At 49.5% G+C, this 27,500-nt stretch overlaps 1 protein-coding gene across 1 annotated transcript in view; it reads right to left on the reverse strand.

Annotated features, from left to right (window-relative positions):
• Positions 1-2,201: 2,201 nt before the first annotated feature.
• Positions 2,202-27,500, reverse strand: part of LOC144737369 (medium-chain acyl-CoA ligase ACSF2, mitochondrial-like) — a 32,215-nt gene continuing 6,916 nt past the window's right edge. Inside the window, exons 2-5 of the mRNA XM_078620038.1 lie at positions 7,610-7,811; positions 5,535-5,663; positions 4,005-4,058; positions 2,202-2,337 (exon numbers count right to left, since the gene is read on the reverse strand). Coding sequence (XP_078476164.1) covers positions 2,215-2,337; positions 4,005-4,058; positions 5,535-5,663; positions 7,610-7,811 — 508 coding nt within the window. The 3' untranslated portion in view covers positions 2,202-2,214. The remainder of the gene's footprint in view (positions 2,338-4,004; positions 4,059-5,534; positions 5,664-7,609; positions 7,812-27,500) is intronic.

Raw genomic sequence — 27,500 nt, forward strand, 5'->3', positions numbered from 1 at the left:
CAGTGATACATCATGATATCGACAGGAGGTTAAGTAAGAAATCATGGGATATCAATGATAAATCATGATATCGACAGGAGGTTAAGTGAGAAATCATGGGATATCAGTGATAAATCATGATATCGACAGGAGGTTAAGTAAGAAATCATGGGATATCAGTGATAAATCATGATATCGACAGGAGGTTAAGTGAGAAATCATGGGATATCAGTGATAAATCATGATATCGACAGGAGGTTAAGTAAGAAATCATGGGATATCAGTGTTAAATCATGATATCGACAGGAGGTTAAGTGAGAAATCATGGGATATCAGTGATAAATCATGATATCGACAGGAGGTTAAGTAAGAAATCATGGGATATCAGTGATAAATCATGATATCGACAGGAGGTTAAGTGAGAAATCATGGGATATCAGTGATAAATCATGATATCGACAGGAGGTTAAGTAAGAAATCATGGGATATCAGTGTTAAATCATGATATCGACAGGAGGTTAAGTGAGAAATCATGGGATATCAGTGATAAATCATGATATCGACAGGAGGTTAAGTAAGAAATCATGGGATATCAGTGATAAATCATGATATCGACAGGAGGTTAAGTAAGAAATCATGGGATATCAGTGTTAAATCATGATATCGACAGGAGGTTAAGTGAGAAATCATGGGATATCAGTGATACATCATGATATCGGCAGGAGGTTGAGTAAGAAATCATGGGATATCAGTGATAAATCATGATATGGTTAAAAAAAATGAGAAATGGGCAAAGGAGAAATCTCTCCGCTCCCCCCATGCTGCACCACCTCGTACAGGGATCAGCCCCCCACCCCACCTCCCCCCCCCCCCCCGTAGTTCCTCAACCACCTTGATCACGGGGCGCAGCTCCGGCAGCCTGACCGCAGAGACATGGAAATCAGAGGAGGAATCGGAGGAGGATTGGCGATGTCGGTGAAGGGTCGGGCGCTAAAATCGGAGGGAAATCTGCGACGAGTGGGCACATTTAAACAGCGGGAAATCTTTTTGGTTCTTTCGGTGAAGTCGTCACGTAGAAGAGGAAATAATAAAGTAATGAAAATGAAACGTAAAGTCGCGTAGAAGGGAAATAATAAAATAATAATGAAACATGATGTCACGTAGAAGGAAAACAAAAACATTAAGTTACGTAGAAGGGAAATAATAAAATAATAAAAAATAGCATAAAGTCGCATAGAAGGGAAATTATCAAATAATAAAAATTAAACATAAAGTCGCATAGAAGGGAAATAATAAAATAAATATAAAACATAACGTCACGTAGAAGGGAAATAATACAATACAAAAAATAAAACATTAAGTCACGTAGAAGGGAAATAATAAAATAAAAATAAAACATGAAGTCACGTAAAAGGGAAATAATCAAATACAAAAAATAAAACAGTGAGTCACGTAGAAGGGAAATAATAAAATAAATAAAACAAAAACATTAAGTCACGTAGAAGGGAAATAATAAAATTATAAAAATTTAACATAAAGTCGCATAGAAGGGAAATAATCAAATAATACAAATGAAACATAAAGTCACGTAGAAGGGAAATAATAAAATAATAAAAAATAAAACATAATAAAATACAATTCTCACGACGTTTCGGCCACAACGCAAGCAGCCGTCCTCAGGTGAAGAACAGGTCTGTCGGAAAGACAGCGTCTGAATGAGCACCACCTCACCACGTGACCATCCACCCCCTCACCACGTGACCCCCTCACCACCACGTGACCCCCCTCACCACGTGACCATCCACCCCCTCACCACGTGACCCCCCTCACCACGTGACCCCCCTCACCACGTGACCCCCCTCACCACGTGACCCCCCTCACCACGTGACCCCTCCCACTCACCACGTGACCCCCCTCACCACCACGTGACCCCCCTCACCACCACGTGACCCCCCTCACCACGTGACCCCTCCCACCACCACGTGACCCCCCTCACCACATGACCCCCTCACCACGTGACCCCTCCCACCACCACGTGACCCCCCTCACCACGTGACCCCTCCCACCACCACGTGACCCCCCTCACCACGTGACCCCCCTCACCACGTGACCCCCTCACCCCTCACCACGTGACCACCCTCACCACGTGACCCCCCCCCCCCCCACCACGTGACCCCCCTCACCACGTGACCCCCTCACCCCCTCACCACGTGACCCCCCTCACCACGTGACCCCTCACCGCTTGGCGTGCATCTCCCCGGGGCTGCTGGTGAGGAGTTCGGGGCAGACGGTGGCCAGCAGCTGGTGGTAGCGGCGACCTTTGAACTCCACGGCGGAGACGATCGCCTTGCAGCCCACCTGGGGGAGGGGGGGGGGGACGCGGCAATCGTCGTGATTGCAATCATCGTGATTACAATGGTCGTGATTACAATCATCACGATCATCGCGATCATCGTGATCATCGCAATCGTCGCGATGACAATCATCGTGATTACAATCATCGCGATCATCGTGATTATCGCAATCGTCGCGATTACAATCATCGTGATTACAATCATCACGATCATCGCGATCATCGTGATCATCGCAATCATCGCGATTACAATCATCGTGATTACAATGGTCGTGATTACAATCATCACGATCATCGCGATCATCGTGATCATCGCAATCGTCGCGATTACAATCATCGTGATTACAATCATCGCGATCATCGCGATCATCGTGATCATCGCAATCGTCGCGATTACAATCATCGTGATTACAATCATCGCGATCATCGCGATCATCGTGATGGCAGTCGTCGTGATCATCGCAATCATCGTGATTACAATCATCGTGATCATCGCAATCATCGCAATCATCGCGATCATCGTAATGGCAGTCGTCGTGATCATCACAATCATCGTGATTACAATCATCGTGATCATCGCAATCATCGTGATTACAATCATCGTGATTGCAGTCGTCGTGATCACAATCATCGCGATTACAATCATCGTCATCGTCGCAATCATCGTGATTACAATCATCGTGATCATTGCAATCATCGTGATTACAATCATCGTGATCATCGCAATCATCGCGATTACAATCATCGTCATTGCAATCATCGTGATTGCAACCATCGTGATTACAATCATTGTGATTACAATCATGATGGCTAAAATCACCATGATTCCAATCATGGTCACGAGTAAATGAATGAGTGAATTAATGAGTGAGTGAGTGAGTGAATGAGTGAATGAGTGAATGAATGAGTGAGTGAATGAGTGAGTGAGTGAACGAGTGAATGAGTGAGCGAATGAGTGAGTGAGTGAGTGAATGAATGAATGAGTGAGCGAGTGAGTGAGTGAGTGAATGAGTGAGCGAGTGAGTGAACGAGTGAATGAGTGAGTGAATGAGTGAATGAGTGAGCGAGTGAGTGAGTGAGTGAGTGAATGAGTGAGCGAGTGAGTGAACGAGTGAATGAGTGAGTGAATGAGTGAATGAGTGAGTAAATTAATGAGTGAGTGTATGAGTGAGTTTACCAGTGAGCGAATGAGTGAATGAGTGAGCGAATGAGTGAATGAGTGAGTGAATGAGTGAATGAGTGAGTGAATGAGTGAATGAGTGAGTGAATGAGTGAATGAGTGAGCGAGTGAGTGAACGAGTGAATGAGTGAGTGAATGAGTGAATGAATGAGTGAGCGAGTGAGTGAGTGAGTGAATGAGTGAGCGAGTGAGTGAACGAGTGAATGAGTGAGTGAATGAGTGAATGAGTGAGTGAATGAGTGAGTGAGTGAGCGAATGAGTGAGCGAGTGAGCGAATGAGTGAGCGAATGAGTGAGCGAGTGAGCGAATGAGTGAGCGAGTGAGCGAATGAGTGAGTGAATGAGTGAGTGAGTGAATGAGTGAGTGAATGAGTGAATGAGTGAGTGAGTGTATGAGTGAGTTTACCAGTGAGTGAATGAGTGAGCGAGTGAGCGAATGAGTGAATGAGTGAGTGAGTGAATGAGTGAGTGAGTGAATGAGTGAGATTCGCACCTTTTTGAGTGCAAATTCCAGCTCCTCTGCTTGGTAGGCCGGGTTAACATTCACCTGAAAGCGCATAAATTTGCATAAATTAGCATTAATTTGCATACATTTGCATAAATTTCAACATATTAATATTCATGTACATTGACATATGGTAGTGTACATTACCATATAGTGGTGGTGGTTCTAGTGCTGGTAGTAGTGGTAGTAGTTTTAGTAGTGGTAGTAGTGGTAGTAGTAGTAGTGTAGTAGTGGTAGTAGTGTAGTAGTAGTAGTAGTGTAGTAGTGTAGTAGTGTAGTAGTTGTAGTAGTGTAGTAGTGTAGTAGTAGTAGTAGTGGTAGTGTAGTAGTGTAGTAGTGGTAGTAGTAGTGGTAGTAGTGTAGTAGTGGTAGTGTAGTAGTGGTAGTAGTGTAGTAGTAGTAGTAGTGTAGTAGTAGTAGTGTAGTAGTAGTGTAGTAGTAGTGTAGTAGTGTAGTAGTAGTGGTAGTGTAGTGTAGTAGTGTAGTAGTAGTGGTAGTGTAGTAGTGTAGTAGTAGTGTAGTAGTAGTGTAGTAGTAGTAGTGTAGTAGTAGTGTAGTAGTGTAGTAGTAGTGGTAGTGTAGTGTAGTAGTGTAGTAGTAGTAGTAGTGTAGTAGTAGTAGTGGTAGTAGTAGTAGTGTAGTAGTAGTGGTAGTGTAGTAGTAGTGGTAGTGTAGTGTAGTAGTAGTAGTGTAGTAGTAGTGGTAGTAGTAGTGTAGTAGTGTAGTAGTAGTAGTGTAGTAGTAGTGGTAGTGTAGTAGTAGTAGTAGTGTAGTAGTAGTGTGGTAGTAGTGGTAGTAGTAGTGTAGTAGTGGTGTAGTAGTAGTAGTAGTGTAGTAGTAGTAGTGGTAGTGTAGTAGTAGTAGTGTAGTAGTAGTGGTAGTGTAGTAGTAGTAGTGTAGTAGTAGTAGTAGTGTAGTAGTAGTAGTGTAGTAGTAGTAGTGTAGTAGTAGTAGTAGTAGTGTAGTAGTGTAGTAGTAGTAGTGTAGTAGTAGTAGTGTAGTAGTAGTGGTAGTAGTAGTGTGTAGTAGTGTAGTAGTAGTAGTGTGGTAATAGTAGTGGTAGTAGTAGTAGTAGTGTAGTAGTAGTAGTAGCAGTAGTAGTGTAGTAATGATAGTAGTAGTAGTAGTGTAGTAGTAGTTGTATCTACCAGTATGAGCCCAGCCCTGGAGGCGGCCAGGAAGGTCACCACCCACTCCAGTAGTAGTGTAGTAGTAGTGTAGTAGTAGTGTAGTAGTAGTGTAGTAGTAGTAGTGTAGTAATGATAGTAGTAGTAGTGTAGCAGTAGTAGTGTAGTAGTAGTGTAGTAGTGGTAGTGTAGTAGCAGCAGCAGTAGTAGTAGTGTGGTAATAGTAGTGGTAGTAGTAGTGGTAATAGTAGTGGTAGTAGTAGTAGTAGTGTAGCAGTAGTAGTAGTGTAGCAGTAGTAGTAATGATAGTAGTAGTAGTGGTAGTGTAGTAGTGTAGCAGTAGTAGTGTAGTAATGATAGTAGCATCAGCAGTAGTAGTAGTTGTATCTACCAGTATGAGCCCAGCCCTGGAGGCGGCCAGGAAGGTCACGACCCACTCGACGCTGTTGGGGCCCCACACTCCGATTCGGTCTCCACGCTCGAGGCCGAGAGACATGAGCCCACACGCCAAGCGGTCCACCTGGCCAGGCAGTCACGTGGTCAGTCACGCGGTCAGTCACGCGGTCAGTCACGTGGTCATTCACGCGGTCAGTCACGCGGTCAGCAACACGGTCAGTCACGTGGTCAGTCACGTGGCCAGTCACGCGGTCAGTCACGTGATCAGTCACGCGGTCAGTCACGTGGTCAGTCACGCGGTCAGTCACGTGGTCAGTCACGTGGTCAGTCACGCGGTCAGTTACACCGTCAGTCACGTGATCAGTCACTCGGTCAGTCACGTGGTCAGCAACACGGTCAGTCACGCGGTCAGTCACATGGTCAGTCACGCGGTCAGTCACGCGGTCAGTCACGTGGTCAGTCACGCAGGCAGCCACGTGGTCAGTCACGTGATCAGTCACGCGGTCAGTTACACCGTCAGTCACGTGGTCAGTCACGTGGTCAGTCACGTGGTCAGTCACGCGGTCAGTCACGTGGTCAGTCACACGGTCAGTCAGAAGGTCAGTCACGTGATCAGTCACGCGGTCAGTTACACCGTCAGTCACGTGGTCAGTCACGCGGTCAGTCACGTGGTCAGTCACACGGTCAGTCAGAAGGTCAGTCAGGTCAGTTAAAGTGTCACCCACAGAGTCAACACCATCACCACCACCACCCTCACCACCATCACCACCACGACCCTCACCACCATCACCACCCTCACCACCCTCACCCTCACCACCCTTACCACTGCCACCATCACCACCCTCACCACCACCCTCACCCCCACCCTCACCACCACCACCACCACCACCCTCACCACCACCCCGCTCACCACCCTCACCACCACCCTCACCACCACCACCACCCTCACCACCACCCTCACCACCCTCACCACCACCACCCTCTCACCACCACCCTCACCCCCATCGTCACCACCACCAACCTCACCACCACCCTCACCACCACCCTCACCACCACCACCCTTACCACCCTCACCACCATCATCACCACCCTCACCACCACCACCCTCACCACCACCACCACCACCCCGCTCACCACCCTCACCACCACCCTCACCACCACCACCACCCTCACCACCACCCTCACCACCCTCACCACCACCACGCTCACCACCCTCACCCTCACCACCACCACCCTCACCACCCTCACTACCTTCACCACCACCACCACCCTCACCACCACCACCCTCACCACCCTCACCACCCTCACCACCACCACCCTCACCACCACCACCCTCACCACCACCCCGCTCACCACCCTCACCCTCACCACCACCCTCACCAACCTCACTACCCTCACCACCCTCACCACCCTCACCACCACCCCGCTCACCACCCCCACCATCACCCTCACCACCCTTACCCCCAGCATCACCACCACCACCCTTACCACTACCAACCTCACCACCACCCCCACCCTCACCCTCACCACCACCCCGCTCACCACCCTCACCCTCACCACCACCACCCTCACCAACCTCACTACCCTCACCACCCTCACCACCCTCACCACCACCCCGCTCACCACCCCCACCATCACCCTCACCACCCTTACCCCCAGCATCACCACCACCACCCTTACCACTACCAACCTCACCACCACCCCCACCCTCACCCTCACCACCACCACCCTCACCACCCTCACCACCCTCACCACCACCACCACCCTCACCACCCTCACCACCACCCCGCTCACCACCACCCTCACCCTCACCACCATCACCCTCACCAACCTCACCACCCCCACCACCCTCACCACCACCACCACTACCCTCACCACTACCCTCACCCTCACCACCATCACCCTCACCACCACCCTCACCACCACCACCCTCACCACCACCCTCACCACCACCCTCACCATCACCCTCACCACCCTCACCACCCTCACCACCCTCACCACCACCCCCACCACCCTCACCACCCTCACCACCCTCACCACCACCACCCTCACCACCCTCACCACCCTCACCCTGGTGAGCAGCTGGCTGAAGGTGAGTCTCACTCCCTGCTGGCACGACACGATGGCTGTGCGGTGAGGGTTGGTGAGGGCGCTGCGCTCGAGCGAGCCGCCCACTGAGGTGGTGGTGAGCGGGGAGGCCGACGCTCCGTGCACGTAGCTGAGATCCACGTGGGGACGAGTGGGTAGTGAGTCCACGCAGGGGCCAGCAGGGCTGACAACAACAACAACGACGACGACGACAACAACAACAACAATCATCATGATCATCATCACAACAACAACATTCATCATCACAATAATTATCATCATCACAACAATAATTATCATCACAACAACAACAACATTCATCATCACAACAATCATCATCACAACAACAACAACAATCATCACAACAACAATCATCACAACAACAATCATCATCACAACAACAACAACAATCATCATCACAATAATTATCATCACAACAACAACAACAATCATCACAACAACAATCATCATCATCATCATCATCACCACAACAACAACAACAACAATCATCATCACAACAACAACAACAACCACAACAACAATCATCATCACAACAACAACAATCATCACAACAACAACAACCACAACAACAATCATCATCATCACAACAACAACAATCATCATCATCTACACAACAACAATCATCATCATCACAACATACAACAATCAACATCATCAACAACAACAATCATCATCACAACAACAACAACATCATCACAACACAACATCACAATCACAACAACATCATCACACAACAACAACAACACTAACATCATCATCTCAACAACAACAATCATACAACAACAACAACCACAACAACAATCATCATCATCACAACAACAACAATCATCATCACAACAACAACAATCATCATCATCACAACAACAACAATCATCATCACAACAACAACAACATCATCACAACAACAACAATCATCATCATCACAACAACAACAATCATCATCACAACAACAACAACAATCATCATCACAACAACAACAACAACCACAACAACAATCAGCATCACAACAACAACAATCATCACAACAACAACAACCACAACAACAATCATCATCATCACAACAACAACAATCATCATCATCACAACAACAACAATCATCATCACAACAACAACAACAACAATCATCATCACAACAACAACAACAACCACAACAACAATCATCATCACAACAACAACAATCATCACAACAACAACAACAACCACAACAACAATCATCATCATCACAACAACAACAATCATCATCACAACAACAACAATCATCATCACAACAACAACAACAATCATCATCACAACAACAACAACAACAATCATCATCACAACAACAACAATCATCATCACAACAACAACAATCATCATCATCACAACAACAATCATCATCATCACAACTACTAAATCATCATCACAACATCACATCATCATCTACATCACAATCATCATCACAACAACAACAATCATCATCACAACAACAACAATCATCACAACATCAATCAATCATCCAACAACAATCATCATCACAACAACAATCATCATCACCACAACAACAATCATCATCACAACAACAATCATCATCACAACAACAACAATCATCATCACAACAACAACAATCAACATCACAACAACAATCATCATCACAACAACAACAATCATCATCACAACAACAATCATCATCACAACAACAACAATCATCATCACAACAACAACAATCATCATCACAACAACAATCATCATCATCATCACAACAACAATCATCATCACAACAACAACAATCATCATCACAACAACAACAATCATCATCACAACAACAATCATCATCATCACAACAACAACAATCATCATCATCACAACAACAACAATCATCACAACAACAACAATCATCATCACAACAACAACAATCATCACAACAACAATCATCATCACAACAACAACAATCATCATCACAACAACAACAATCATCACAACAACAACAATCATCATCACAACAACAACAATCATCACAACAACAATCATCATCATCACAACAACAACAATCATCATCATCACAACAACAACAATCATCACAACAACAACAATCATCACAACAACAACAATCATCTTCATCACAACAACAACAATCATCACAACAACAACAATCATCATCACAACAACAATCATCATCATCACAACAACAACAATCATCATCATCACAACAACAACAATCATCACAACAACAACAATCATCACAACAACAACAATCATCACAACAACAACAATCATCACAACAACTACAACAATCATCACAACAACAACAATCATCATCACAACAACAATCATCACAACAACAACAATCATCACAACAACAACAATCATCACAACAACTACAATCATCATAGCAACAACAATCATCATCACAACAACAACAACAATCATCATCACAACAACAATCATCATCACAACAACAACAATCATCACAACAACAACAATCATCACAACAACAACAATCATCACAACAACAACAATCATCACAACAACAACAATCATCACAACAACTACAATCATCACAACAACAACAATCATCATCACAACAACAATCATCATCATCACAACAACAACAATCATCATCATCACAACAACAACAATCATCACAACAACAACAATCATCACAACAACTACAATCATCACAACAACAACAACAATCATCATCATCACAACAACAACAATCATCACAACAACAACAATCATCACAACAACAACAATCATCACAACAACAACAATCATCACAACAACAACAATCATCACAACAACAACAATCATCACAACAACAACAATCATCACAACAACTACCATGATGAGTCTGTGGGTCTCTGTGTGGTGAGTCTATGGGTCTCTGTGTGGTGAGTCTGTGGGTCTCTGTGTGTGAGTCTGTGGGTCTCTGTGTGGTGAGTCTGTGGGTCTCTGTGTGGTGAGTCTGTGGGTCTCTGTGTGGTGAGTCTGTGGGTCTCTGTGTGTTGAGTCTATGGGTCTCTGTGTGGTGAGTCTGTGGGTCTCTGTGTGTGAGTCTGTGGGTCTCTGTGTGGTGAGTCTGTGGGTCTCTGTGTGATGAGTCTATGGGTCTCTGTGTGGTGAGTCTGTGGGTCTCTGTGTGGTGAGTCTGTGGGTCTCTGTGTGTGAGTCTGTGGGTCTCTGTGTGGTGAGTCTGTGGGTCTCTGTGTGGTGAGTCTGTGGGTCTCTGTGTGATGAGTCTATGGGTCTCTGTGTGGTGAGTCTGTGGGTCTCTGTGTGGTGAGTCTGTGGGTCTCTGTGTGTGAGTCTGTGGGTCTCTGTGTGATGAGTCTATGGGTTTCTGTGTGGTGAGTCTATGGGTCTCTGTGTGGTGAGTCTGTGGGTCTCTGTGTGTGAGTCTGTGGGTCTCTGTGTGGTGAGTCTATGGGTCTCTGTGTGGTGAGTCTGTGGGTCTCTGTGTGTGAGTCTGTGGGTCTCTGTGTGTGAGTCTGTGGGTCTCTGTGTGTTGAGTCTATGGGTCTCTGTGTGGTGAGTCTGTGGGTCTCTGTGTGTGAGTCTGTGGGTCTCTGTGTGGTGAGTCTGTGGGTCTCTGTGTGATGAGTCTATGGGTCTCTGTGTGGTGAGTCTGTGGGTCTCTGTGTGGTGAGTCTGTGGGTCTCTGTGTGTGAGTCTGTGGGTCTCTGTGTGGTGAGTCTGTGGGTCTCTGTGTGGTGAGTCTGTGGGTCTCTGTGTGATGAGTCTATGGGTCTCTGTGTGGTGAGTCTGTGGGTCTCTGTGTGGTGAGTCTGTGGGTCTCTGTGTGTGAGTCTGTGGGTCTCTGTGTGATGAGTCTATGGGTCTCTGTGTGGTGAGTCTATGGGTCTCTGTGTGGTGAGTCTGTGGGTCTCTGTGTGTGAGTCTGTGGGTCTCTGTGTGGTGAGTCTGTGGGTCTCTGTGTGGTGAGTCTGTGGGTCTCTGTGTGTTGAGTCTATGGGTCTCTGTGTGGTGAGTCTGTGGGTCTCTGTGTGTGAGTCTGTGGGTCTCTGTGTGGTGAGTCTGTGGGTCTCTGTGTGATGAGTCTATGGGTCTCTGTGTGGTGAGTCTGTGGGTCTCTGTGTGGTGAGTCTGTGGGTCTCTGTGTGATGAGTCTATGGGTCTCTGTGTGGTGAGTCTGTGGGTCTCTGTGTGTGAGTCTATGGGTCTCTGTGTGATGAGTCTGTGGGTCTCTGTGTGGTGAGTCTGTGGGTCTCTGTGTGATGAATCTATGGGTCTCTGTGTGATGAGTCTGTGGGTCTCTGTGTGGTCAGTCTATGGGTCTCTGTGTGGTGAGTCTGTGGGTCTCTGTGTGGTGAGTCTGTGGGTCTCTGTGTGTGAGTCTATGGGTCTCTGTGTGATGAGTCTGTGGGTCTCTGTGTGGTGAGTCTGTGGGTCTCTGTGTGATGAATCTATGGGTCTCTGTGTGGTGAGTCTGTGGGTCTCTGTGTGATGAATCTATGGGTCTCTGTGTGGTGAGTCTATGGGTCTCTGTGTGGTGAGTCTGTGGGTCTCTGTGTGTGAGTCTGTGGGTCTCTGTGTGGTGAGTCTATGGGTCTCTGTGTGGTGAGTCTGTGGGTCTCTGTGTGTGAGTCTATGGGTCTCTGTGTGGTGAGTCTGTGGGTCTCTGTGTGGTGAGTCTGTGGGTCTCTGTGTGTTGAGTCTATGGGTCTCTGTGTGGTGAGTCTGTGGGTCTCTGTGTGTGAGTCTGTGGGTCTCTGTGTGGTGAGTCTGTGGGTCTCTGTGTGATGAGTCTATGGGTCTCTGTGTGGTGAGTCTGTGGGTCTCTGTGTGGTGAGTCTGTGGGTCTCTGTGTGTGAGTCTGTGGGTCTCTGTGTGGTGAGTCTGTGGGTCTCTGTGTGGTGAGTCTGTGGGTCTCTGTGTGATGAGTCTATGGGTCTCTGTGTGGTGAGTCTGTGGGTCTCTGTGTGGTGAGTCTGTGGGTCTCTGTGTGTGAGTCTGTGGGTCTCTGTGTGATGAGTCTATGGGTCTCTGTGTGGTGAGTCTATGGGTCTCTGTGTGGTGAGTCTGTGGGTCTCTGTGTGTGAGTCTGTGGGTCTCTGTGTGGTGAGTCTGTGGGTCTCTGTGTGGTGAGTCTGTGGGTCTCTGTGTGTTGAGTCTATGGGTCTCTGTGTGGTGAGTCTGTGGGTCTCTGTGTGTGAGTCTGTGGGTCTCTGTGTGGTGAGTCTGTGGGTCTCTGTGTGATGAGTCTATGGGTCTCTGTGTGGTGAGTCTGTGGGTCTCTGTGTGGTGAGTCTGTGGGTCTCTGTGTGATGAGTCTATGGGTCTCTGTGTGGTGAGTCTGTGGGTCTCTGTGTGTGAGTCTATGGGTCTCTGTGTGATGAGTCTGTGGGTCTCTGTGTGGTGAGTCTATGGGTCTCTGTGTGGTGAGTCTGTGGGTCTCTGTGTGGTGAGTCTATGGGTCTCTGTGTGATGAGTCTGTGGGTCTCTGTGTGGTGAGTCTATGGGTCTCTGTGTGGTGAGTCTGTGGGTCTCTGTGTGGTGAGTCTATGGGTCTCTGTGTGATGAGTCTGTGGGTCTCTGTGTGGTGAGTCTATGGGTCTCTGTGTGGTGAGTCTGTGGGTCTCTGTGTGATGAGTCTATGGGTCTCTGTGTGGTGAGTCTATGGGTCTCTGTGTGGTGAGTCTATGGGTCTCTGTGTGGTGAGTCTATGGGTCTCTGTGTGATGAGTCTATGGGTCTCTGTGTGGTGAGTCTATGGGTCTCTGTGTGGTGAGTCTGTAGGTCTCTGTGTGATGAGTCTATGGGTCTCTGTGTGATGAGTCTGTGGGTCTCTGTGTGGTGAGTCTATGGGTCTCTGTGTGGTGAGTCTGTGGGTCTCTGTGTGATGAGTCTATGGGTCTCTGTGTGGTGAGTCTATGGGTCTCTGTGTGGTGAGTCTATGGGTCTCTGTGTGGTGAGTCTATGGGTCTCTGTGTGGTGAGTCTATGGGCCTCTGTGTGTTGAGTCTATGGGTCTCTGTGTGGTGAGTCTATGGGTCTCTGTGTGATGAGTCTGTGGGTCTCTGTGTGGTGAGTCTGTGGGTCTCTGTGTGGTGAGTCTATGGGTCTCTGTTTGATGAGTCTATGGGTCTCTGTGTGGTGAGTCTATGGGTCTCTGTGTGATGAGTCTGTGGGTCTCTGTGTGGTGAGTCTGTGGGTCTCTGTGTGATGAGTCTATGGGCCTCTGTGTGGTGAGTCTGTGGGTCTCTGTGTGGTGAGTCTATGGGTCTCTGTGTGATGAGTCTATGGGTCTCTGTGTGATGAGTCTATGGGTCTCTGTGTGGTGAGTCTGTGGGTCTCTGTGTGATGAGTCTGTGGGTCTCTGTGTGGTGAGTCTGTGGGTCTCTGTGTGATGAGTCTGTGGGTCTCTGTGTGGTGAGTCTGTGGGTCTCTGTGTGGTGAGTCTGTGGGTCTCTGTGTGGTGAGTCTGTGGGTCTCTGTGTGGTGAGTCTGTGGGTCTCTGTGTGTGAGTCTGTGGGTCTCTGTTTGATGAGTCTGTGGGTCTCTGTGTGGTGAGTCTGTGGGTCTCTGTGTGGTGAGTCTGTGGGTCTCTGTGTGGTGAGTCTGTGGGTCTCTGTGTGGTGAGTCTGTGGGTCTCTGTGTGGTGAGTCTGTGGGTCTCTGTTTGATGAGTCTGTGGGTCTCTGTGTGGTGAGTCTGTGGGTCTCTGTGTGGTGAGTCTGTGGGTCTCTGTGTGGTGAGTCTCTGGGTCTCTGTGTGGTGAGTCTGTGGGTCTCTGTGTGGTGAGTCTGTGGGTCTCTGTGTGGTGAGTCTGTGGGTCTCTGTGTGTGAGTCTGTGGGTCTCTGTGTGGTGAGTCTGTGGGTCTCTGTGTGGTGGTCTGTGGGTCTCTGTGTGGTGAGTCTGTGGGTCTCTGTGTGGTGAGTCTGTGGGTCTCTGTTTGATGAGTCTATGGGTCTCTGTGTGGTGAGTCTATGGGTCTCTCTGTGGTGAGTCTGTGGGTCTCTGTGTGGTGAGTCTGTGGGTCTCTGTGTGGTGAGTCTGTGGGTCTCTGTGTGATGAGTCTGTGGGTCTCTGTGTGGTGAGTCTGTGGGTCTCTGTGTGGTGAGTCTGTGGGTCTCTGTGTGGTGAGTCTGTGGGTCTCTGTGTGGTGAGTCTGTGGGTCTCTGTGTGATGAGTCTGTGGGTCTCTGTGTGGTGAGTCTGTGGGTCTCTGTGTGGTGAGTCTGTGGGTCTCTGTGTGGTGAGTCTGTGGGTCTCTGTTTGATGAGTCTATGGGTCTCTGTGTGGTGAGTCTATGGGTCTCTCTGTGGTGAGTCTGTGGGTCTCTGTGTGGTGAGTCTGTGGGTCTCTGTGTGATGAGTCTGTGGGTCTCTGTGTGATGAGTCTATGGGTCTCTGTGTGGTGAGTCTGTGGGTCTCTGTGTGGTGAGTCTGTGGGTCTCTGTGTGATTAGTCTATGGGTCTCTGTGTGGTGAGTCTGTGGGTCTCTGTGTGATGAGTCTGTGGGTCTCTGTGTGATGAGTCTATGGGTCTCTGTGTGGTGAGTCTGTGGGTCTCTGTGTGGTGAGTCTGTGGGTCTCTGTGTGGTGAGTCTGTGGGTCTCTGTGTGATGAGTCTATGGGTCTCTGTGTGGTGAGTCTGTGGGTCTCTGTGTGGTGAGTCTGTGGGTCTCTGTGTGGTGAGTCTGTGGGTCTCTGTGTGATGAGTCTGTGGGTCTCTGTGTGATGAGTCTATGGGTCTCTGTGTGGTGAGTCTGTGGGTCTCTGTGTGGTGAGTCTGTGGGTCTCTGTGTGTGAGTCTGTGGGTCTCTGTGTGATGAGTCTGTGGGTCTCTGTGTGGTGAGTCTGTGGGTCTCTGTGTGGTGAGTCTGTGGGTCTCTGTGTGATGAGTCTGTGGGTCTCTGTGTGGTGAGTCTGTGGGTCTCTGTGTGATGAGTCTGTGGGTCTCTGTGTGATGAGTCTATGGGTTTCTGTGTGGTGAGTCTGTGGGTCTCTGTGTGATGAGTCTGTGGGTCTCTGTGTGGTGAGTCTGTGGGTCTCTGTTTGATGAGTCTGTGGGTCTCTGTGTGATGAGTCTGTGGGTCTCTGTGTGATGAGTCTATGGGTCTCTGTGTGGTGAGTCTGTGGGTCTCTGTGTGATGAGTCTGTGGGTCTCTGTGTGAGGAGTCTGTGGGTCTCTGTGTGATGAGTCTGTGGGTCTCTGTGTGGTGAGTCTATGGGTCTCTGTGTGGTGAGTCTGTGGGTCTCTGTGTGATGAGTCTATGGGTCTCTGTGTGGTGAGTCTATGGGTCTCTGTGTGGTGAGTCTATGGGTCTCTGTGTGATGAGTCTATGGGTCTCTGTGTGGTGAGCCTATGGGTCTCTGTGTGGTGAGTCTAGGGGTCTCTGTGTGATGAGTCTGTGGGTCTCTGTGTGGTGAGTCTGTGGGTCTCTGTGTGATGAGTCTGTGGGTCTCTGTGTGGTGAGTCTGTGGGTCTCTGTGTGGTGAGTCTGTGGGTCTCTGTGTGATGAGTCTGTGGGTCTCTGTGTGGTGAGTCTGTGGGTCTCTGTGTGGTGAGTCTGTGGGTCTCTGTGTGGTGAGTCTGTGTGATGAGTCTATGGGTCTCTGTGTGATGAGTCTGTGGGTCTCTGTGTGATGAGTCTATGGGTCTCTGTGTGGTGAGTCTATGGGCCTCTGTGTGATGAGTCTGTGGGTCTCTGTGTGTGAGTCTATGGGTCTCTGTGTGGTGAGTCTATGGGTCTGTGTGATGAATCTATGGGTCTTTGTGTGATGAGGCTATGGGTCTCTGTGTGGTGAGTGGAGAGTGTGTGGATTCCACCACCTCCACCACCACCACCATCACAACCACTACCACCACCTCAACCACCACTACCACCACTGCGACAACCACCACCACAACCACCACAACCACCACTACTTCTACCACCACCACTACAGCCGTCACGTGTGTATGCCTATGTGGGTGAAAGTTCGCAAGGCATCTGCTCCAGAGTAAATATTATGACTTCCTGGAAAATCGCAGTGAGTGATGAGTCTATGGGTCTCTGTGTGGTGAGTCTGTGGGTCTCTGTGTGGTGAGTCTGTGGGTCTCTGTGTGGTGAGTCTGTGGGTCTCTGTGTGGTGAGTCTATGGGTCTCTGTGTGGTGAGTCTGTGGGTCTCTGTGTGGTGAGTCTGTGGGTCTCTGTGTGGTGAGTCTGTGGGTCTCTGTGTGGTGAGTCTGTGGGTCTCTGTGTGGTGAGTCTATGGGTCTCTGTGTGGTGAGTTTGTGGGTCTCTGTGTGAGTCTGTGGGTCTCTGTGTGTGAGTCTGTGGGTCTCTGTGTGGTGAGTCTATGGGTTTCTGTGTGAGTCTGTGGGTCTCTGTGTGTGAGTCTGTGGGTCTCTGTGTGGTGAGTCTGTGGGTCTCTGTGTGAGTCTGTGGGTCTCTGTGTGTGAGTCTGTGGGTCTCTGTGTGGTGAGTCTGTGGGTCTCTGTGTGAGTCTGTGGGTCTCTGTGTGTGAGTCTGTGGGTCTCTGTGTGGTGAGTCTATGGGTCTCTGTGTGGTGAGTCTGTGGGTCTCTGTGTGGTGAGTCTGTGGGTCTCTGTGTGGTGAGTTTGTGGGTCTCTGTGTGAGTCTGTGGGTCTCTGTGTGGTGAGTCTATGGGTCTCTGTGTGAGTCTGTGGGTCTCTGTGTGTGAGTCTGTGGGTCTCTGTGTGGTGAGTCTGTGGGTCTCTGTGTGGTGAGTCTGTGGGTCTCTGTGTGGTGAGTTTGTGGGTCTCTGTGTGGTGAGTCTGTGGGTCTCTGTGTGGTGAGTCTGTGGGTCTCTGTGTGGTGAGTTTGTGGGTCTCTGTGTGGTGAGTCTGTGGGTCTCTGTGTGGTGAGTCTATGGTTCTCTGTTGGTGAGTCTCTGAGTGGTGAGTCTCTGAGTGGTGAGTCTATGGTTCTCTGTGTGATGAGACTATGGGTCTCTGTGTGGTGAGTCTGTGAGTGGTGAGTCTATGGGTCTCTGTGTGGTGAGTCTGTGAGTGGTGAGTCTGTGGGTCTCTGTGTGGTGAGGATTCACCCTCTGGGTGAACGCTCACTCGCTCTGTGGTTATCGGCCACGATCTCCCGCCCTCCGAGTAAATATTTGTACTTTTTTTCAAACAGCAGCCGATACACCCGGTGGCGGATACGAATCTTCAGTAACGTTTCAAAAAAAAAATCTTTTTTTAAAAACACCCTTTTAAGAAACGTACTCGTCATGGAATATGTAGCTGTATTTTCTTGGATGTTCTGTTCGCACATAGTCACTTTCAGATGTTTTTTGTTTGTTTGTTGCGGTTGCACCCGATTCAAGAGCCGAATGGCTCACAGGGCTATATAGCTAATAAATGAACTTTGAACTTTTTAAACTTTGAATGGAAGAACTCCACGACTCCAGGAAGTGAACCCCGAAACTTGCCACAACGTAAGGCGACTGTGGACAATTAGACCCAAGCCGAAACATAACCTCTAAAAACGTAATGTTTAAAAATAAAATTTAAATTTTTTATGATAGAATATAGTATTGTCATCAATATGGCATAAGCATACCAAGTTTGCATTCGATAACACATTGGGAAGTGGGTTAAAATTGAGTTACAAGATTTGAGAATACAACAACAGACAGAGTGAGTTAATAGAAAGGGTGTAAAAATGAAATAAAAAATTGCCACTAATGGATTCATCTCTGTGTGATGAGTCTATGGGTCTCTGTGTGATGAGTCTATGGGTCTCTGTGTGGTGAGTCTATGGGTCTCTGTGTGATGAGTCTATGGGTCTCTGTGTGGTGAGTCTATGGGTCTCTGTGTGATGAGTCTATGGGTCTCTGTGTGGTGAGTCTATGGGTCTCTGTGTGATGAGTCTATGGATCTCTGTGTGATGAGTCTATGGGTCTCTGTGTGATGAGTCTATGGGTCTCTGTGTGATGAGTCTATGGGTCTCTGTGTGATGAGTCTATGGGTCTCTGTGTGGTGAGTCTATGGGTCTCTGTGTGATGAGTCTATGGATCTCTGCGTGATGAGTCTATGGGTCTCTGTGTGTTGAGTCTATGGGCCTCTGTGTGGTGAGTCTGTGGGTCTCTGTAGGTCTCTATGGGTCTCTGTAGGTCTCTATGGGTCTCTGTGTGGTGAGTCTGTGGGTCTCTGTGTGGTGAGTCTGTGGGTCTCTGTGTGGTGAGTCTATGGGTCTCTGTGTGGTGAGTCTGTGGGTCTCTGTGTGTTGAGTCTATGGGTCTCTGTTTGGTGAGTCTATGGGTTTCTGTGTGGTGAGTCTATGGGTATTTGAGTGGTGAGTATATGGGTCTCTATGTGGTGAGTCTATGGGTCTCTGTGTGTTGAGTCTATGGGTTTCTGTGTGGTGAGTCTATGGGTCTCTGTGTGGTGAGTCTGTGAGTGGTGAGTCTGTGGGTCTCTGAGTGGTGAGTCTCTGAGTGGTGAGTCTCTGAGTCTCTGCGTGGTGAGTCTGTGGGTCTCTGCGTGGTGAGTCTGTGGGTCTCTGCGTGGTGAGTCTGTGGGTCTCTGCGTGGTGAGTCTGTGGGTCTCTGCGTGGTGAGTCTGTGGGTCTCTGTGTGGTGAGTCTATGGGTCTGAGATGTTGACTACCTCGCCTGGTCTACAGGAGGTCGTGGGTTCTAGACTGTGACCCTGACGATGCCTGCTGCTGCTGCTGTATATGTGGAGTCTGTGCGTGTGTGTCTCTCTCTATCCCAGTGTAGATGTTGACCACCTCGCCTGGCACGCGCCATTGGTTGGCTGCCGTGCCAGGCTAGGTGCACGATGAGGAAGACACGGGACAGACCCATGTAAGGTTGTCCAACATTGACGAAAACAACTCAAATTGTATTTCGATTTGAAGCTTTCGTGACTGCAGGGATTCATCTTCTTGGTTCTTTCGGTAAAGTCACGTAGAAGGGAAATAATAAAAAAATAAAACATAAAACATAATAAAATAATTCTCACGACGTTTCGGCCACAACGCAAGCAGCCGTCCTCAGGTGAAGAACAGGTCTGTCGGAAAGACAGCGTCTGAATGACTGAGTGACTGAGTGAGTGAATGAGTGAGTGACTGGGTGAGTGACTGAGTAAGTGACTGAGTGACTGACTGACTGAGTGAGTGACTGAGTGAGTGACTGAGTGACTGACTGAGTGACTGACTGAGTGACTGACTGAGTGAGTGTCTGAGTGACTGACTGAGTGACTGACTGAGTGACTGACTGAGTGAGTGTCTGAGTGACTGACTGAGTGACTGACTGAGTGACTGACTGAGTGAGTGTCTGAGTGACTGATTGAGTGACTGACTGACTGAGTGTCTGAGTGAGTCTGGTGGTGTTTCATTGAGACGCTGTCTTTCCGACAGACCTGTTCTTCACCTGAGGACGGCTGCTTGCGTTGTGGCCGAAACGTCGTGAGAATTTGTATTGCATTATGTTTTATTTTTATTATTTTATTATTTCCCTTCTACGCGACTTCTTTACCGAAAGAACCAAAAAGAACTCAAAATGTGTTCATGTCACCAGCTGCAAAGATCCGATGATATGCTCAGTGGCTTCCTTGTGGCAGATAAAGCGGCCTGGCTACCATCACAACTTCACAGCATCGCTACCATCTTGTCTGATGCAATCATCGTGATCACCACGTTGGCATGTAGATCAGGAGTCAAACACTTGCTTCTACAGACTCATAGAGACCCACAGAGACCCGTAGAGAATCATAGACACCCAGACTCATAGAGACCCACAGAGACCCACACTCATAGAGACCCACAGAGACCCACACTCATAGAGACCCACAGAGACCCAGACTCAGAGAGACCCACAGAGACCCAGACTCATAGAGACCCACAGAGACCCACACTCATAGAGACCCACAGAGACCCGTAGAGAATCATAGAGACCCAGACTCATAGAGACCCACAGAGACCCACACTCATAGAGACCCACAGAGACCCACACTCATAGAGACCCACAGAGACCCAGACTCAGAGAGACCTACAGAGACCCAGACTCATAGAGACCCACAGAGACCCACACTCACAGAGACTCACAGAGACCCACACTCATAGAGACCCACAGACACCCACACTCATAGAGACCCACAGAGACCCAGACTCATAGAGACCCACAGAGACCCACACTCATAGAGACCCACAGAGACCCAGACTCAGAGAGACCCACAGAGACCCACACTCATAGAGACCCACAGAGACCCAGACTCATAGAGACCCACGGAGACCCACACTCAGAGACTCACAGAGACCCACAGAGACCCACACTCACAGAGACCCACAGAGACCCAGACTCATAGAGACCCACAGAGACTCACACTCATAGAGACCCACAGAGACCCACACTCAGAGACTCACAGAGACCCACAGAGACCCACACTCATAGAGACCCACAGAGACCCAGACTCATAGAGACCCACAGAGACCCACACTCATAGAGACCCACAGAGACCCACACTCAGAGACTCACAGAGACCCACAGAGACCCACACTCACAGAGACCCACACTCACAGAGACCCACACTCATAGAGACCCACGGAGACCCACACTCATAGAGAACCATAGAGACCCACACTCAGAGACTCACAGAGACCCACAGAGACCCACACTCACAGAGACCCACACTCACAGAGACCCACACTCATAGACCCACGGAGACCCAGACTCATAGAGACCATAGAGACCCACACTCAGAGACTCACAGAGACCCACAGAGACCCACACTCACAGAGACCCACACTCACAGAGACCCACAGAGACTCATAGACACACACACACTCATAGAGACCCACACTAAAACCAAACGGTGTTTATGTTACCAGCTGTAAGGGACCCCACTGAGCTGTTTGAGTGACTTCCTTTATCACAAGTGGCCTGGCCACAATCATCACCATCCACCCACCATCACCCACCACATCACCACCACACCATCACCACCACCACACACCACCATCACCACCCACCACCCCACCATCACCACCCACCACCACCACCACCACCAACACCACCCCATCACCACCACCACCATCACCATCACACCACCATCAACCACCACCACCACATCACCACCATCACCACCACCACCATCACCCACCACCACCACCAACATCACCACCACACCACCACCACCACCATCATCACTATCATCACCATCACCACCCACCATCACACCACCATCATCATCACCACCACCATCATCACCATCATCACCACCATCACCACCATCACCACCATCACCACCACCACCATCATCACATCATCATCACCATCATCATCACAATCAACACCACCATCATCATCACCATCACCACCATCATCATCACATCACCACCACCATCATCACCATCACCACCATCACCATCACCACCACCGTCACCATCACCACCATCACCACCATCATCACCACCATCACCACCATCACCATCACCACTCACCATCATCCCACATCACCACATCATCACCACCATCCACCACCATCACCACCACCATCACCACATCCATCACCACCATCACCACCATCACCACCTCATCAACATCACCATCATCACCATCACCACCATCATCACCACCATCACACACATCACCATCCCACCATCACCACATCATCACCACACCACCACCATCACCATCACCACCATCACACCACCCATCATCACCATCACTCCACCACCTCACCACCATCATCACCACCACCATCACCACCATCACACATCACCATCACCCACACCATCACCATCACCACCATCATCACCATCATCACCATCACCACCATCACCACCATCACCACCACCATCACCACCATCACCACCATCACCACCATCATCACCACCATCACCACCCATCACCACCATCACCACACCACCATCACCACCATCACATCACCACCACCATCACCACACACCACCTCACCACCATCCACCACCATCACCACCATCACCACCATCACCCATCATCACCACCATCACCACCATCACCACCATCACCATCCATCCACCATCACCACCACCATCACCACCACACACCACCACCACCATCACCACCACCACACCACCACCACCCCTCACCACCCTCACCACCACCATCACCACCATCACCACCCATCACCACCATCACCATCATCACCACCATCACCACCATCACCACCATCACCATCATCACCACCATCACCACTCACCACCACCATCACCACCATCACCACCATCACCACCATCACCATCATCACCACCATCACCACCATCACCACCATCACCATCATCACCACCATCACCACCATCACCACCATCACCACCATCATCATCATCATCACCACCACCATCATCACCATCACCACCATCATCACCACCATCATCACCATCATCACCACCATCATCACCATCATCACCATCACCACCATCATCACCACCATCATCACCATCACCACCACCATCATCACCATCACCACCATCATCACCACCATCATCACCACCATCATCACCATCACCACCATCACCACCACCATCATCACCATCACCACCATCATCACCACCATCATCACCACCATCATCACCATCACCACCACCATCATCACCATCACCACCACCATCACCACCATCACCACCACCCTCACCACCATCACCACCACCCTCACCACCATCACCACCATCACCACCATCACCACCACCACCATCACCACCACCATCACCACCATCACCACCATCACTACCACCATCACCACCATCACCACCACCACCATCACCACCCTCACCACGTGTGGAAATGTTCATTAAAGTGGCTAGAGGTTGCACGGGGGAGGCTTTGCCTCTGTGGTTAATATATTGCCCTTGCCCCTACAGCCTGCTAGAGGTTACGCGGGTGACCTTTGTCTGTGTGCGTGGTGTGTGTAGTACATAGACACTGCTGCTGCTACTTGCTAGCTCACAGCACTTGCCCCTGCTAGACCTCCTGTAGACCAGGCGAGGTAGTCAACATCTCCCAGGGTCTGGGATCGAACCCACGACCTCCTGTAGACCAGGCGAGGTAGTCAACATCTCCCAGGGTCTGGGATCGAACCCACGACCTCCTGCAGACCAGGCGAGGTAGTCAACATCTCCCAGGGTCTGGGATCGAACCCACGACCTCCTGCAGACCAGGCGAGGTAGTCAACATCTCCCAGGGTCTGGGATCGAACCCACGACCTCCTGCGTACCAGGCGAGGTAGTCAACATCTCCCAGGGTCTGGGATCGAACCCACGACCTCCTGTAGACCAGGCGAGGTAGTCAACATCTCCCAGGGTCTGGGATCGGACCCACGACCTCCTGTAGACCAGGCGAGGTAGTCAACATCTCCCAGGGTCTGGGATCGAACCCACGACCTCCTGCAGACCAGGCGAGGTAGTCAACATCTCCCAGGGTCTGGGATCGAACCCACGACCTCCTGTAGACCAGGCGAGGTAGTCAACATCTCCCAGGGTCTGGGATCGAACCCACGACCTCCTGCAGACCAGGCGAGGTAGTCAACATCTCCCAGGGTCTGGGATCGGACCCACGACCTCCTGTAGACCAGGCGAGGTAGTCAACATCTCCCAGGGTCTGGGATCGAACCCACGACCTCCTGCAGACCAGGCGAGGTAGTCAACATCTCCCAGGGTCTGGGATCAAACCCACGACCTCCTGTAGACCAGGCGAGGTAGTCAACATCTCCCAGGGTCTGGGATCGAACCCACGACCTCCTGCGTACCAGGCGAGGTAGTCAACATCTCCCAGGGTCTGGGATCGAACCCACGACCTCCTGTAGACCAGGCGAGGTAGTCAACATCTCCCAGGGTCTGGGATCGAACCCACGACCTCCTGTAGACCAGGCGAGGTAGTCAACATCTCACAGATCGTATTTATTCATGATGTACTTACAAAGAAATCCTGGATCTCCTCTCTATTTCAAATAACAAATTTGACCTAAGGTCTTCGCTCAATTACTATCTTCACATTCCATATTTCTGTACATATACTAGAGGAAGGGCCTTTGCTCTTGATGCCCCCAGGGTCTGGAATGATGTTGCCAATAAATTTAAACTTGAGTCACTACCAATGATGAGATCTTCACTCAAAATTGCTCTAGAGGAGTTGTACACCCCTAGCTGCAACTGCAATTTAGTGGCCTAAAATAGAATGTTTCGCTCCGAATGATCGCTGCAAAGTTTGCAACGTATGCAAACTATGATCTGTGTTTTGATTCAGTGCGCTGATCTTTAAAGGTGCATTGAAAAATGTTGACACTCCGACTGAAGCTCCTGCTGCTGTTGTGGAGTGACTTATGCTGCCAGCTGTGGCTGCAGGGTTTTGGTGGTACGTGTTGTTTATGCCGTTTATTGTGAAATTTCGGTCACAGTTCCTATGATCACTGTTTCATTGCTTTTATGGCTTTATTTTTGGTGATTTTTGAAAAGTTTCTTTGGTTTGGCCATGTTTGTGTTGTTGTAGTACAGAGTTAGACTGATGGCCTTAATCTAAGTTGTCTTGTGGTGGTTGTTGTTGTTGTTGTTTGACTTTCATGGCTTTATTTTGGTGATTTTTGAAAAGTTTCTTTGGTTTGGCCATGTTTGTGTTGTTGTAGTACAAAGTTAGACTGATGGTCTTAATCTAAGTTGTCTTGTGGTGGTTGTTGTTGTTGTTGTTTGACATTCATGGCTTTATTTTGGTGATTTTTGAAAAGTTTTTGGTTTGGCCATGTTTGTGTTGTTGTAGTACAAAGTTAGACTGATGGTCTTAATCTAAGTTGTCTTGTGGTGGTTGTTGTTGTTGTTGTTTGACTTTCATGGCTTTATTTTGGTGATTTTTGAAAAGTTTTTGGTTTGGCCATGTTTGTGTTGTTGTAGTACAAAGTTAGACTGATGGCCTTAATCTAAGTTGTCTTGTGGTTGTTGTTGTTGTTGTTGTTGTTTGACTTGCATCCCACTGGGATTTTTGCACACAGCGTTGGTGTACGGTGATTTTTCTGCAATATTTTGCTGTCTTTCCTTGGATTTTCTGTTTGCACTTAGTCGCACATAGTCACTTTAAGATGCTTTCTTGTTCACGTTTTTGTTTTTTGTTTGTTGCGGTTGCACCCGATTCAAGAGCCGAATGGCTCACAGGGCTACACCTAATACATGAAACTTGAAACTTGAAACAGGGTCTGGGATCGAACCCACGACCTCCTGTAGACCAGGCGAGGTAGTCAACATCTCCCAGGGTCTGGGATCGAACCCACGACCTCCTGTAGACCAGGCGAGGTAGTCAACATCTCCCAGGGTCTGGGATCGAACCCACGACCTCCTGTAGACCAGGCGAGGTAGTCAACATCTCCCAGGGTCTGGGATCGAACCCACGACCTCCTGTAGGCCAGGCGAGGTAGTCAACATCTCCCAGGGTCTGGGATTGAACCCACGACCTCCTGTAGACCAAGCGAGGTAGTCAACATCTCCCAGGGTCTGGGATCGAACCCACGACCTCCTGTAGACCAGGCGAGGTAGTCAACATCTCCCAGGGTCTGGGATCGAACCCACGACCTCCTGTAGGCCAGGCGAGGTAGTCAACATCTCCCAGGGATCGAACCCACGACCTCCTGTATACCAGGCGAGGTAGTCAACATCTCCCAGGGTCTGGGATCGAACCCACGACCTCCTGTAGGCCAGGCGAGGTAGTCAACATCTCCCAGGGTCTGGGATCGAACCCACGACCTCCTGTAGACCAGGCGAGGTAGTCAACATCTCATCAGGGTCTGGGATCGAACCCACGACCTCCTGCAGACCAGGCGAGGTAGTCGACATCTCCCAGGGTCTGGGATCGAACCCACGACCTCCTGCAGACCAGGCGAGGTAGTCAACATCTCCCAGGGTCTGGGATCGAACCCACGACCTCCTGCAGACCAGGCGAGGTAGTCAACATCTCCCAGGGTCTGGGATCGAACCACGACCTCCTGCAGACCAGGCGAGGTAGTCAACATCTCCCAGGGTCTGGGATCGAACCCACGACCTCCTGCAGACCAGGCGAGGTAGTCAACATCTCCCAGGGTCTGGGATCGAACCCACGACCTCCTGCAGACCAGGCGAGGTAGTCAACATCTCCCAGGGTCTGGGATCGAACCCACGACCTCCTGCAGACCAGGCGAGGTAGTCAACATCTCACAGGGTCTGGGATCGAACCCACGACCTCCTGCAGGCCAGGCGAGGTAGTCAACATCTCCCAGGGTCTGGGATCGAACCCACGACCTCCTGCAGACCAGGCGAGGTAGTCAACATCTCCCAGGGTCTGGGATCGAACCCACGACCTCCTGCAGACCAGGCGAGGTAGTCAACATCTCACTCCAGGGCTGTACCAGTGACCGCTGCAGGTTTATTTGAGCCACTGAACCCAGACGAACCCCTTCTCTCGACTTGCCCACGCAGCGTTGGTTGTTGGGGTTGTTGATGTTGTTGATGTAAAGGCACCCCACCCACCCACACCACCACCACCACGAGCCCTGTGTCCCCAGCAGCTTGAAAAATAAAATCTCAAGTGGTGAAACGAGTTCAGTCCGGTGATTCTTGGGGGTTGTCGGAACATACCACCCTCCCTGTCTCTCCTTTTTTAGTTTTTTTTCCAATGCTTTGTTTTATTGTGCCCCCCCACCACCACCACCCCGCCCCCCCTGTTTAAATGAAAGATTTCACGAAAGATTTCACGTTCTACTCTCCTCCCTCTCCTCCCTCCCCCGTAGAGATGTTGACTACCTCGCCAGGTATACAGGAGGTCGTGGGTTCGATCCCAGACCCTGGGAGATGTTGACTACCTCGCCTGGTATACAGGAGGTCGTGGGTTCGATCCCAGACCCTGGGAGATGTTGACTACATCGCCTGGTCTGCAGGAGGTCGTGGGTTCGATCCCAGACCCTGGGAGATGTTG

The sequence above is a fragment of the Lampetra planeri genome, chromosome 69 (assembly GCF_965212315.1).
Source record: "Lampetra planeri chromosome 69, kcLamPlan1.2.h2, whole genome shotgun sequence".
Lineage (NCBI taxonomy): Eukaryota > Metazoa > Chordata > Hyperoartia > Petromyzontiformes > Petromyzontidae > Lampetra > Lampetra planeri.